This window comes from Clytia hemisphaerica, unplaced genomic scaffold (assembly GCF_902728285.1).
Source record: "Clytia hemisphaerica strain Z4C2 unplaced genomic scaffold, Clytia hemisphaerica genome assembly, whole genome shotgun sequence".
In the NCBI taxonomy this organism is placed as follows: domain Eukaryota; kingdom Metazoa; phylum Cnidaria; class Hydrozoa; order Leptothecata; family Clytiidae; genus Clytia; species Clytia hemisphaerica.
This window is the reverse complement of record NW_027104154.1, coordinates 2115-17513: the sequence shown is the minus strand read 5'-3', so window position 1 is coordinate 17513 and position 15399 is coordinate 2115. Positions and strand designations below refer to the sequence as shown.

The 15399-nt window shown below is 35.7% G+C and overlaps 1 protein-coding gene across 1 annotated transcript; it reads left to right on the top strand.

The window, feature by feature from the left end:
• Positions 1-63: 63 nt before the first annotated feature.
• On the top strand, positions 64-15003 carry LOC136814056 (protein N-terminal glutamine amidohydrolase-like; the record flags this gene model as incomplete). Its single annotated transcript, XM_067070553.1, has 4 exons — positions 64-257; positions 13789-13888; positions 14271-14324; positions 14855-15003. Coding segments are annotated over exons 1-4 (401 nt in total), but the record flags the coding sequence as incomplete, so codon positions are not given.
• Between the last annotated feature and the right edge of the window lie 396 nt (positions 15004-15399).

Sequence of the window (15399 nt, the reverse complement as noted above, 5' to 3'; positions counted from 1 at the left end):
TAATATATGTTTTCAGTATCGGTACTTTAGACAAAGGCTTTGTCAAAACAAAAACACAACGAAGTCAGAATTTTTTTCAGCGCAGGCAGCACGTTTTTCAGAGAACAAGGGAAGAAAGAGTGTGAAAGAAAAGAAAGTTTAAAGTGGCATTTTTGGATTATGGAAACTGTGAACGGGGGACAATCAACATCTTCAAATGTTAGAAAATCTAAGAAACCTCTTCAAGTCTCAAATTGTGTCTACACCAGCTGTTATTGGTAAGAAAATAGACCTTTTTTCAAAGAGGACGTCCTGTTGAATAATTATGTAGTCCAGCTATAAAAACAATGGTAGAGCCATGCATAATTACTGTATCATGCATATTGTAATAATTATGCATGGTTTTATCATTGTTTTTCTGCTGGACTACACCAGACCCGATCAATCGAACTTGTCGAACCAATCGAACAATCGAACTAATCGAACTCCATCGAACGATTAAAGTTCGATTAAAAAAATTAATCGAACCTAATCGAACACTCACAATTTTTGAAGGAATAGCAGTTCGATTAGTTCGGTCAGTAAAAAGTTCGATTAGTTCGATGATATCAAAAATCCTCATATCTTTCCTCGCTTGTCCTGGCACGCGATTGCCAATTTTGACAGTTCCCGGACTTAACAGCTTGACGTTTATTGTACCAGGATATTTGTCTATCCGGAATAAAGTCCGTAGCCCCCCTGCTGCGATTTCGCGCGCGGCCGAGTGGCGGAATACTGGAATACTACACCCGCCCCAACAAACCGCCTCTGGCGCTAAAAGGATACAGGAAAAGTGTGTAATCCGTTATCGGAAGTAATTTCCCGATTTATATTCCAAATTTGGCTTTGAAAAGAAGCTAATATACGGTGGCGGAGCAGCACAAACTTGTCGAACAAGATTGATTTATCGAACTGATCGAACCGAAACCCATTGATCGAACTTAATCAAACACTCACAATCTTTTAAAAAATCAAAGAGTTCGATTAATCTTTTTAATCAAACTTTAATCGTTCGATGGAGTTCGATCAGTTCGATTGTTCGATTGGTTCGACAAGTTCGATTGATCGGGTCTGGACTACATAATTATTCAACAGGACGTCCTCTTTTGAAAAAAGGTCTATACAGAGAATTTTATAACTCAAATCAAATGACGACTTTGGAGGTCCGGTGAAATGGTGGCCAAATTGCCGTCCCATGTTTTGTCAGATGATCCCAAGTTAGAGCAGTTGACGGTACTGATGTGGACCTAGGGACTTCCTTGGTCTTTTTTAACATTTTAGTTTGGCGGATAATAGAATAAAAATATACCTGATCAACACAACCCAAACCTTCTGTCTTGCGTTTACTCATCCATCCCAACAATTTTTGTTTTTGGTTATGTAGGTTTTAAATTCCACAAGTAATGAACCTCTCATAGCTTTATCTTTATCTGAATAAATCTGGTTGAAAACCTTCTGTCCTTTAGTCACACAGCCACTAGGAAATCAAGCTTTCAGAAAAAACAACATCAGTCAGTCGAGGATTATAACCTAAATAAGAGAATACCCAAGTTAGAGGATTACCTTATTTAGGAGATTTTCAGTCTCTTATTTAAGAGAACGTTACCTAAACTAGGAGAATTCTGTACGTTTCACCAATTTACTTCAGAGCAGACTATTTGCGCAATATGAAAATAAGATCACGTGAAAGATCACGTTTCCGTGATTCCGATGACACAAAAATAGGGAGGTCAGGGCAAAATTTCAAACTCATCTAATCACTTTGAGAATAGGGTAAAAAATGCAAGAAAATGAGGGGTCATAGACCTCTCAGAAAAAAGCGGTTCCGAAGATATGCCATTTTTTGTGGCTTAAAAAACAGCTCTTTCGGTAACAAATGGCTTAGGCTAAATGGGTAAGAGCTGACGGCACCAAAAACAGTGAAAAAAAACACTTTTTCAGATTCAAAATTTAATATCATTACAACGGCTTATTCAATTGTTCTGAAATTTTCAAGAGAGTTGGACATGGATGTAAGCTTCCAAGTTTTGAAAAAAAAGTAAAAAATTATTCTCTGAAGCATGTGTATTTTACAGACCCACCAGCTAATTCAAAGATCAAAGTAAAAATTTGATCAAAAACAGGTGTTCCTGGAGTCCGATTGGCTTGAAATTTTGCACACATGCTTGGATTCATGAAACTAGTCAAAATCTGAAATTTCAAAATTTTCGGAATATCTGGCAGTATTTTACAGACCGGTCTGTAAATTACACTATCTGGTCAAAAAAAGGTGATTCCATGGTCCGATTTACCTGAAATTTGGCACACAAGCTGGAATTCATGAAACTAGTCAATATCTGAAATTAAAAAAATTTTTGGAATATCTGGCGGTATTTTACAGACCGGTCTGTAAATTACACATTTTGATAAAAAAAAGTGATCCCGTCGTCCGATTTACCTGAAATTTTGCGCACAAGCTGGGATTCATGAAACAAGTTAAAATCTGAATTTTCAAATTTTCAGAATATCTGGCGGTATTTTACAGACCAGTCTGTGAATTACACATTCTGGTTCAAAAAAGGGGATCCTGTGGTCCGATTTACCTGAAATCTTGCACACAAGCTGGGATTCATGAAAATAGTCTAAAAAGTTTTCAAAATTGCCTGAATATCTGGCAGTATTTTACAGACCGGTCTTTCTACACAATTTGTTAATCTAGCGTGTATATACCTAAATGCGCAAATTTTGCACACAAGCCACAATTCATTTAAGTCAAAATTGAAAACCTGAAAACAGTCCCACCCCATGTCTGAAACTTGATGAGATTTTATGAGATTTCCAAAACTATGCCATTAGTTAACAACAACTTTTTCCCACTTTCTTGAAAAAAAAAAATTGCAAAGCAGATTCATTGAGATTTTCTTTTCTAGAAAAATTTCCTTGCAGAGATGTCCAACAAAATTTGAAACTGGCAACTCCTGATACAAAATTTCTACAGGTTGATTAAGTTTGGAGAAGTTTTACTTAACTTTGAAATGAAAGTTTTCATTTTCCTATGAAGATTTGAGGGCTTTCGTTCCTATTTTATTTTGGTAGAAGAAACGTTTGTCTCGGGAGGACACAAAAGTGTCAAGGCAGTAGCAAGAGATTGGGAATTTAGAGCAGATTTATCCAAAAAATAAATAAGCTGAAACAAATTATTTTATGTTACTTTGTTGGAGCTAACATCCCAAAAATCTGTAATTTTTTTTGCATAAAAAATTTCTGAAAGCTGAGATTCAGTTGTTTGTTTATATTTTCTGCCATTTTGAGAAAAAAAAGACCAATCAAAAGGCAGTTCGAACGTCAAATGACGTCACATACAAATCAAAAAATTTGAAAAAAGTTAATGAGAAAATTTGTCTTACCATACCATAGAAAACTGGCTCATACGTTTGAGCAGAGCAAGTTTTGGAAAAACAAATTATATGGCTGAATAGCAGAAGCATTCAGCTTTGATTTGATACCACGCACTAGTAAAAATGCTGTGAAATTCCTACCAAAAATTTCAAACCAAAACTTATTTTTCAATTTCTTGGCTCTTGGAGATCTTTCTTTTTTTCACGCGTAGATTCAAAACAAACTTGAATCACGAGGGAAGACGATAGTGAAAAAATTATACGGCTAACGATTTTCGCTCAATTGTTATAACCTTTTGAAAAAGGCCTATGTTTTGAAACGTAGGTGCCGGTTTCCCTGTCCGTCAAAAATGGTAGGTGTGTTGCGATTATCGGACGATTGTGACTCAAGGAAGCGACGAAAACAGCTGGTTTTTTTTTTAAAAGACAGATTAAGAAATTCTCTATACTTAAAAAAAAAAAGGTTTCTGAATATCTTTTTTCAAAGGTGAGATATTTATCTCCAAACTTCTTTTTTACGAAAATCGAGAATTGTTACCGCCCCGCGCGCGACCTTTTGGCCTCCCTACCAAAAACCAAAATAAAATATCTTTTCATTCTTTTTCAAACTTCGAAAAACCATAAATAGCCTCATTTGCATGTGTTGACGTAACTTTTAAAATAACGAAGAAACACTCTCAACCTTCAAAATTTTTTCTCGACCCCCTTATTTAGGAGAGACAAGAGCGACTCACTTTCTGTTTGACCTGCGTTTTGACCGCGTTTCTTAAATATGGCCCGATCTATGTTATTACTTTTCACGAAATTCTCATGATGTAGATCGGCCTTTAGATTGATAGACCCTAACCATCCTAGGTCCACGAAAATTAAGCAGAACTCAACCAAATTTTGCTAGAAGGGAGAAAAATACCTGCTCAGTCGATCTATGAAGTTCAAAACTTCCGCAAAATGATGGGAAGGCCAAAAATTAACGAAGAAAGAAAAGTCTCCTAGTTAAGAGAAAGAAATCTCCTACTTAAGAGACCTTCTCTTAAATAGAGTATGCTCTTATTTAGGGTATAATCCTCGACTGTCAGTCCACGTGCGTTTGGTTTGGGAACTAACGCGAACTACCCATGTCTAAACTTTTCAATATATCTCCAGAACTAACAGATTTTTTGAAATTCTGTAAAAAGGTCTAAGTTCCTGAATAGTTTTACCATGTTCTGTGAAAAAATCATAAGCATCAGTCAAATACTCGTTCACCTATTTAAGATTGAAGACAAAAATTTGCGAAGAAAAATAAACCTTGAGCACAAAAAATGCTTTTTTAAACACTTTTTCCACCAAAAAACAAATAACTTTTACAGACTTACCTTCCCCAAACATTGAAGAAGCCTCTACCAGTCGGGTGTTTAAGATAAAAACTGCAATTATTGCTCTTTTCGGAAATTATTGCCGAAAACGGCAATTTTTTTGACGATGAAATGCTGAATCAGCAAAATGTGTTGTCCTTTTAAGGGCAAAGATGTCAGAGGTGTTTGAAAGTAGTAAAATTGCATCAAGAAAAAGGTTTTTCGGATTTTTAAAAGTGATTTTTTCAATTTTTCGTTGCTCAATAACATGAAAAGTTCTATAATAATATATTAAAAGATCCTGCATCAATGCCGACACACAGCCAGAAAATGATAACAAAACCCTCGTTGTAAATTTGTTTACATATGACTTGATTTTGCCATCTGCATTTCCAACAAAAACCAGTTGAAAACAAAACTAAACGAGGCACAGTGGGCCTACTTATCGCGAGGGTGTCGAATACCACGTGTTCAATAATAAAATCAACTTTTATTTGCAAAAACAGCAATAATTGCTAAATACGGCAATTTTTATTTATTTACTTTTTTATTTTTCTGCAATAATTTCCGAAAAGAGCAACAATTGCAGTTTTTATCTTAAACACCCGACTGTCTACAAATTAAAGTAAATGAGATAAGATATTATAAAACCTTAAAATCAACCAGAATTTACAACCTTTCGTCCCAAGCAAAAGACGTGCTTTTCTCGCCGCCATCTTGTTTTTGAATGAGAATTCTTGAGAATTCTATTCAGTTCCAGCTCCCGCGGTTTTATTTTCATCCAATCAGATCGCGCGATTTCACTTTCGCTTTCTCTAGTCAATAAGACTGCGGGATTTGAGTCATGTGACATCTCTATTAAAAAACCCGCGCAAATTAAAATAGAAATACAGCTGAATTAAGGCCAATATTTTTGGTTTTTCTAAAGGACAAAAGGTATAGGAAGCTTTACTGAAAGAGGGATAAGGCTGGGACAATCTATCTAAAAGATATGGACAAAAAAAGGCACTTTTTTGGGTGATAATTAAGATTTTACTTAGAAACTTTAATTCTCTTACCCCTGTCTCACCCACCCTGATATGAGCAAGGGAACCATGTTGGCCACCCCTACTGAAAATTTCAGATCAAAACAAACAAGGAATTAATTCCTGTAACTCGAAGAAAATTGGAAAAAGCTGGTTTTTGACTGTTTCTGATCCTGAAGTGCTATTTTTTGGTAAAAGCTATGCAACTTATGTTTGGATTTCTAGAAAGCTTACCCATTCATTGTCAATATATTTTTTATTTGAAAGTAATCTCTTCATGGAATAAAAAGATATAGTCAAATCTTGTAGGGTCATTTTTCAAAAAAATTTTGCCAAAATCGATTTTCGCATTTCGCCATTTTACCCTACGCAAACGCACGTGAGTCATCTACAGGATGTATTTGCAACAACAAGGATGAGAGTTACCTGAATCAAGTTAAAATTCCCAAGACAATTAGGGGTCTTCAACAAAAAACTTTCGAATTTTTTATCGGCATTGGGCCGATAAGGGGGTGGGGGCCAGTATGGATTCCATGAAATCTTGCGTCGAAGATATTTTTCCGTACAGCAATCCTCACGCCAAGCAAAATTTCTTTTGTACCAGCATTCAATTTTTCAATAAGGGTGCAACTGCAAGATGGGAAAAGAGGCGCATGCGCCAAAATAATTAATAAATTGACGCGAGCGTAAGCGAGCAAAAGCAAATTTAGCCAAATGAAAGCTAAAAATCAATGGATTATGGAGTCATTCACGCCGAGCTGGAATTAAATCTTTACGCCAACTGAAAATCAATCAATCTTTGTAAGTACCCTTACGCCAATGCGCCAAAAACGTTTCAGTTGTACGCCGAAGATCTTCGGCGTTAGTTACACGAAATCCATACTGGGGGGGGTCCAACTACATACCGATAAAAAAGCAAGTATTGGGACGAAAATCTTTTCAGCCAATTTCTTTCTGATTTCGTCCACAAACTCCACTGAAAGCATACAATTTCACTTGCTTTCACCTTCAAGCACAAATTTGCAACTTTAAAAGTACAGTTTTGAATTAGCTTTGATAAAAAAAACCATTTTTTCATTGGCCAGCGTGCTGCCATTTCTTTCGAAATGTTGCGACTTCATCGCGTCTTTTTAACTTTCGTTTTGATTAACAATATCAATGCGGGTATGAAAAAACTCAATGTTGGTGCAAATACATAGACAAAAATTCAGCGATGTTGGGTGGAACTTAGGCGAGATCAGCGCGATGGCGGACATGATTGGAAAAAATTGTGTTTTCGAAGATGTAAAAGTTGGTTTCGAAAAAGTTTGGCCGATAAGAGCAAGGGGGGAGGGGGTCTGAAGCTTATCAGCCCAATGCCAATAAAAAACTCAAAAGTTTTTGTCGAAGACCCCTTAATTAAAACTTGTGAACTTAAAATGATAAGTGTATCAACCAACCAAATTTTGTCATTCAATTCCCGAGACAGCGCTTCGATTTTTAAGGCCTTGTTTATACGCTAAAGTAAAAGTAATTCCGCACATGTAATTGGGTCTGTGTTTGTTTTGCACTATTTGTCGGGTGTTTTCGCAAATTTAGAAATTTCAGTACCCGACAAAACACCCGACAGCACCCGACTGTCGGGTGCACCGGCAGGGTCGTGTTCTGTCTCTCCCGTAGATCTTTTTCTTGGGAAGTTGATCTTCAAATTAGTTTTCAAGGTTGGCTTGGCTCAAATTTTCATCTATGGCTCAAATTTTAGGCAATTTCTCATAGTTTTCGAAAATGTTAATTTCATTAAAAAGCGCCGGGTCATTTTTTCATGAATCACTTTGGAAGTTTTGTGGCGCATTTTTTTGCTTGCGAGTCAAGTAAACGATACAGCGCTTTTGCAGCATTAATCTTTGATACACATTTTGGCGGGATGCTAATGTGACTAACTGTCTGTCACAGGTTTCGTTCTGTACATTTTTTATCCATGGTGAACCCGTTTCCCTGATTTCCTGATAATTAAAAATTGGAACTTTCCAGTGGACGCGATTGGGCATACTGCCATCACAAAATATTTTTCGTAAAAATTTACTGTTATTCTAATGCTAATACCGTAACTTGGTCTAATGTCGACATCCCTCCTCTAATTCCGACCCCCTTTTTATAAGCTGAAATTGATAGAAAAGGTTGAAACTGTTTTTCTTGGCTTAGTGGTCACAGAGGAATAATCCTTTTTCAATTAGTGATTCAAGCTTTCATATTATTCTCGTCTCTAAAGAAGGGTGTCGGAATTAGACAAGGGATGTCGATATTGGACCAACTTACGGTATAATCTACCGTTAACTGCTCCAACTTGGGACGAGTGTACGCAACATGGGACTTGTTGATATCTTGCCTGTATTTTCACTTACTGTTAAATCTCTTTGACAACAAATTTGTTTCGATAAGGCTGGGCTTAAAAAATTGTTGGTTTGCCGTCACCCGACCCTATATTTTGGAGGTGGGTCGGTCGGTCAGAATTTTTTTTTATTTTGGCGATTTATGAAATTTTCATCCATGGAAGGGTTAACAGTTTGTTTACATTTAGGTAATTTTGAATAAAAAACAGAAGTGCTAGCAGGGATTTTACGATTCTCATGCTTGAGACAAACAAGATACGAGTTTTGATTTTTTATTGTTTGAAGTTTTTGAAGGAAAAAAAATCTTCTTTAAAATGGCAATAAAATTTTTTGGGTCGGCAGGTTTGGAGGTAGGGTCGGTCGGGTGACGACAAACCAACAATTTTTCAAGTCCAGCCTAACTCCACCAAGTTTATCAATCGTACTTTCTGTCCTAACATGTCACGATAACTTTCACTGATAGCGCACCCTTTTTAACTTTTGTTTTCATTTAAAATGACCGGACGCCGAATGGAGAATTAGAGAACGCCCACCGCCCACCGCCTGATGAGATTAACAAATAGTGAGTGTGTAACTTGCCGCACGAGTGACGTCAAATGCTCACATTACGAATTTTCATATTTCGATTTAAAAGCCTACTCGGTGTTAAAGAGAAATCGTGTATTTTTAATATGCCATTCATTAAACTCAAATCAAATGACTTTGGAGGTTCGGTGAAATGGCAGTGGAATGGCCGTCCCATGTTGCGTAAGATAGTCCCAAGTTGGAGCAGTTGACGGTAGATAGGAAACATATTAAATTTGACTCTTTTTTTTGCTCGTATTTCTAAATTTCACGATAAAAAGAACTATTTACAAATTATTTTCTTTAATAGGCCTTGAATTGATATTGACATATTTAATGATGTCATAATCAATGCTGTGCATATTTTGTCAGCATCGTGCATATTTTGTCAACATGCCACAAAATTATTTTCAGATTTTTAATATTTAAAAATTCCCAAAGAACACAGTCAGGGTGTCCGGAAAATTCCCCCCGGCAAATTCCCACCCAGTGAATTCCCCCTGGTGAATTCCCCCCGGCAAATTCCCCCCAGCAAATTCCCCCCAGCAAATTCCCTCCTGGTGAATTCCCACCCATATATTTTTATAACAATTGACATAGGCACATAACATCTTCTAAATTCAATAGAGAATGTAATAAAAAAGAAGTTGACATGTCGATTGTACATTGACCCTTTGGAAATTTATTGACCTTCTAAAGGATGAAGAAAACATGGTCCGTGTTGAGATTGTCCAACAACTTGTCGGCTACACCCCACCAGCCCAGAGACGGAGATATCGTGATTGTAATCAGCATATTATGACAATAGTTGAGGATTATCCTAATCGTCAGACAGTCCAATATTTGAGAGCTATAGCCCACAACATTGCGTTTTGATAGCTTTGTAAATTGGGATTTTTCGATTAAAAAACATTTCATATTATTTTATATTACTATTATGCTCAAATTGTAGTTTTTGTTTGTTTGTTTACTCTATTACAACGGTTTGTGTTTTAGATTTTGTCATGAGAATATACCATAAGATTAAGAATAACAAAAAATAGCAGATTTTATTATTTTCTCAGATATAAAAACTTGATTAATAAGCATTGTTTCCAGCCTTTCCATAGCCTGGATATCCAGGCTGTAAACTATTTCACTGTCTAGTTTTTGATATTTTATGTTCTAGTTTACAGCCTGGTCTCCCTAGAGCGTTTTGCATTCTCCATATGAGAATGCAGTCCGCTTGCTTGAACTCATTTCGCTAAAGCCGTAAGGGGTGGAGCAATTCTGAAGCAAAAATAGGATAGTCCTCCACTTGCTAGTGAAGATAGTGCTTTCTGTTACATGAAAACATGAAAAAGAAGAAAACAGAGGCAAGTTCATTTTCCAAGAAAAAATGGTTGGTTATAGTGATACATGCAAACTTGTTTATGAGCTTTGGTGTAATCTTTGGATGTTTTAAATGGTCTTAGAATTTGTTAGTCTGCTTTTCATTAATTTTTCTTTGGCTGCCCGGGGTTGACTAAAAAGTTTTGGAAACATGGGTTAGCACTTTCATTCTCTAGGGAGACCAAGCTCTATAATTTTTAGAACTTTGTATGTTGAGGTAAATTTTGTTTTTTCTAAAATTTCGAGCTTGGATATCAAGGCTAGCCTTTCCACTGTGATAAGGCTTTCTGCTGAGATCAAAGGAATATTGCAAAACAGCCGTGAAAAGGTTTTCTTGAAATTTGTTTTGATGCCCAAATGAAAGATATGAGATAAAAGATAAAACCATGATATTCGACGAACAAGAAGTTGATATAATGATATAACAAAAATATAATTAAAAGCGGGTTCCTTTCAGGGTACCTTTTGCTCTTTTATTGTTGTTTCGATTAAAATATTGAATTTAGAACAATCCATCCAACCCCATCTTTTAAAACCATTCATTAATACTCATTACGGTCGTATTACACAACCGCGCGCAATCTAAAACTATGACCAGACTGCACTTTTATTTATAAGAACATTACATAGAAAATGAGAATTATTCTCTTTCAAGAAAAACTTGATCAAAATTATATTCTCAACTTCAGTTGAGTTAGAATCTGAGAATGTGTGTCTGTGTGTATGTCCCAAAACTTTGGGGCATCCTGGAGACTTCAAAAATTGTTCGATTTGGCTAAAACTTTGCACACTTGTTCTTGGGTGAATATCTGGGGGCATTTTTTTTCATTTTTCAAAAATTTTGATTTTTGGGGCCTGAGGACGAGTTTTTCGCCAAAACGAGGCTAAAGCTTTGGAGCAGCCTACAGGCCTCCAAAATGGTCGGATTTGGCACACTTGTTCATTGGATGAATATCTGGGGGTCTACAATTGGGCCTATGAATAATTTGAAGCCACTGAAGTTGAGCCCAGTGCGTTGCACATGTTCGACTATATAAAAAATATATGGGAAAAAATTTATCAGGGGGAATTTTCCGGTGGGGGAATCACCAGGGGGGAATTCACTGGGTGGGAATTCACCGGGGGGAATTCACCAGGGGGGAATTTTCTGGGAATCCCAGTCAGTGAGGCTGGAACTTTGATTTTTGAGGTTTACAAATTTACCAGCTTTTTAGCAATTTTTGCCTCGCTAACCCAAATCTTGCAACCTCTTTACCTTAAGGAAGATTGAGATTAGAGTTTTTCAGTGTTCCGAAAAAAATGCGTAATAGAAATTTTTTCATCTTCACAGGATCGATTCTCAACAACAAAATACATATTTTGGTCTTTGGGTTTGTTTCTGACGTTTTTCCTTCAAAGAATATCTATCACTTTCCTTTTCCCCTTGAGCGCGCGAAAAAAAATGATTAGCTTGCGTTCTCGCGCGGACGAATAAAGATGAGGCAGCAATCTTGATACTTAGTTTCCGCCTGATTTTGTGCCCAGGATAGAATGGTCCAAATACTGGGGTATGTCATCCAAATGATAAACTATGTCGTTCTGTAAGTGTTTATTTTCAGAGAGATACAAATAGTATTTTGAATATTATTAACTTATTTATTTAAGTATTTTTGATCGAAAATTTAAATATATGGTTAAATAAAAAACAAATGATAGCAGTTCTGTTTATTCCTCAAACCCCTGGGAAAAGTTTTTTTGCTGACTTAGCTATTTTACAAATCACAGAAAAGAACTCCCATAGGAATTCCGATACATAACCTGATTGGTTAATTTCGGAACAGCTTCAAGAAAGTCATAATGGCAGATAATTTTAAAAATTTCTGAGGAAATGTGTGTGTAAAGACGATATCAGCTTAACGTGGAAACTCAGATTTGACCCCCGAGAATTCCCCACAATGCTTTGTGCGGAAAAAATTTCATCACAAAGCATTGTGGGCAATTCTCGGAGGTCAAATCTGAGTTTTCACGTTAAGCTGATATCGTCTATTTATCAATGTTGATGGCTTGTTTATTCTTTAAAGATAAAAGATAACAGGTATAGCTTTTTCTAATCCTGGAATATTGAGGTTCCAGCTACACTGCCGGCACAGAATCTCTTACCGCCCTGTTTAAATTTGCTAAAATAAATCCAGTGAAATGCGTTGAACTTAAAACTGGACCAGGATTTTCGTCTCTCGGGGGTCTCTCTATCACGTCCAGTCAGTACTTCCTTTCACTTTATCAATATTACGCGAACGGCGGTGTGTGCTAAATTATTTTGGTTTTGCTTTGATTTCAAAAGGTCTTAGCAACAGGACGCGCGTACACATAGCAACTAGGCTGGGTAGAAAAATCAAAACATAGAATTAAAAAAAAAATAGCGATCATCGTATAGAGCACTAAAAAATGCCCCCTTTCTATGTTTAGTTTGTTCTACCTTGGATTATAACTGAAAATATCTTCAAAAAACCTTAGTCCGTCATCAGCCCGCACGGTAATCTTTGCCTGCTTCAATTCTTAGATAATGAATAAGAGCTAAGCCGTGCTTGTGGGCGATAAATTTATGTTTACTTATCTTTTATATTTTAGTGGCCAATGAAAAGGATGTTGACTAGATATGCTTGGCGCTGGCAAAATATGCACGGCATTGATTATGGCATTATTAAATATGTCAATATAGATTCAACGCCCATTAAAGAAAATAATTTGTAAATCTGTGTATAAATAGTTCTTTTTATCGTGAAATTCAGATATGAGCAAAAGGGAGTCAAATTTGATATTTGTTTCCTACCTAGATTATAATATTTGCGTTAGAATAACGTTAAATTTTCATGAAAAATATTTGGTACGCCCAATCGCGCCAACGGAAAAGTTCCAATTTTTAATTATCGGGAAATCACAGCCTCAACTGTGAACACCCAGGCTAGTGAAGGGAAGGAGTCGCCCTACTTCTCCATTCTAAAGCCTGGCCTTTATAGAAAAACAATCGAGATGCACATTATTGGTTGAAACAAAAAAGGAGAAATCAAAACACACAACAATTTTCTGTCTCAAAAAATTATTCTTGATTGTTTTAACTAACTCCAAACTAAAGAAAAGTGTCAATATTACATTTACATTTTTTTCTCGCTCAAAAAAGTTTTCTTGAAAAAAATGTGAGTGGATTTGTGTGTTAAATCTTTTTTTCTGTTTTGAGAATCTGTTGTTGCTTGATCAGGAATTAATTTCTCCTTACCTTACGTGTCAATTTCTTAACGGAAGCAAACCCGTTTGAGAAAAACTTTCTTTTGTATTCAGAAAAAACCCTTTGTTTTCTCGTTACGCAAGTTTCCGCGTAGCTAGCCAGGGATTCTGTAAGGCCTGAATGCCGGATTCTTCCAATCGTTTATACAAACTAAATTCCATAACAATAATCGTATTATCATATAAAGCCTATACTACTGTATTACGGTATTACACACATTATGAACGACTCCAGTCTAGTCTTATAAGAGTCTTCCACCAAAACAAGGCTCGATCTTTCAGGCATCTTAGAGACTTTAAAAATGATTGAATTTGACAAATATTTTGTATGCTTTATTTCATCAAAAGAACCTAAAGTTATTGGAAAAAAGTCATTGGAAAAATACTAATTGAACGTTGTGTTGTGCGCACGTTCGACTATTAAAATGGAATCGATCTAACCTTTTTTTCTCTCTTTCATCTATTTCAGCGAAGAAAATGTATGGAAATTATGTGACCAAATTCGAAAAACTAACCCTACAGAACTAAATGAATATTATGCTGTGTTCATCTCAAATAAGAATCACTCTGTAAGTACAATAATTGCAATATTTTATGACATTCCTAATGTCCTTGACTTATAACTCCCAGCCCCCTGAAAATAACTGACCTTTTTCATCACATCCCCACAAAAAATACATCCGCTTAGAAAAAAAAGACCTAGTGTCATGTCAATTCTAATTATTTTGAAATACTGTAGCTTTTCAGTGGTAGCAACAACATTCTCAAATGAAGTTGATAACCAAACATATTATTTTTTCCACTGACTGAATATCTTCGCCAAGTTTGAAAAATTGATAATTCACCAAATCGCATGTTTAGGGCCGAATAAACACAATATGATCCAATATATACAAACAAAAAGATATCCTATAAAATTTGATAACAATAGAACTATTAATATTTCTTTAGATTCCTCTTTGGATGCAAAAACAAAGTGAAGATCCATTGACAGCTGTTGTTTGGGTGAGTCAATTTTTGCACAAATTTCTTAAGGAAACTAATTTTTGCTTTTGCGGCAGTTTTTCGGCAAATTAGTTCAGCCTAATATTAGTTACCTGAAGGTAATATAATGTGACAAAAAGGAAACGTTCAAATCAATACTTTTCTCAGTACGCCTTATAGCCCTTCCGAGGAAAGCTAAATAAAGGAAAACTTAGTAAAGGTCATTGCATTCTTTATCTAAAAAAAAATCTTCGCCATGTATAGTGGTAATATTTTTTTAACTTAGGAACTTACAATTTGACCATTCATGCTTCAGATTCACTTACCTGGTATGTGCTAACTATTAGCAAACACTAGCCGAAATAAAGTAAATGAACTGGTTCATAGAGCAAAAAAGGTTATTTCCTTTATGGGTTTTAGTCTTCATTTTACCACCCAAAGTTTTGCTGCAATCACTCAGCTATGGTGACGTAATGTCAGAAGAACATTACAGTGGTGAATTATCCTGAAAAATATTTCATCATTTTTTTCATCATTTTTTTTATCCTCAGGATTATCATGTCATCTTGGTTCAAAAACCTCCATCAGACAAAGCACTGGTTTACGATCTAGATTCAATCATGGGTTTCCCATGCCCGTTGGAATTGTACTTACAACAAGCCATTCAGAGTGATGCAACACTAAAAAAAGAATATCACAGGTAACTACAGTAGTTTTTTAATTTGAGGCGTGGTAATAAATATTTATTTTAGGCGCTACACTTGTAGAAAACAGAGAACAACTTACTCCAGGGGGGAGGGTCGGTAGTAAAATCTCAGACATAATGACGTTTAATACGGTGGTGGTGTGACGAAAAATCGAAAATAATTTTAGTACCCAGGGTAGTTAAATACTAAAATGGGTGGGGTATCTATGTGTTAAATGTGAAATTTTTTTACTACCTGGTTAGTTAAAACTGGTATTAGCAAATTTTAGCTATTTTTGTAATACTTTTATTTTTTTGGATGTCTTTTCTGAAAAAATCTGAAAATTTTTATAATTTGGGGCAAAACATTAATTTCTGCACTAAGTGAAAAATGTGTCACAGAAAAAATCA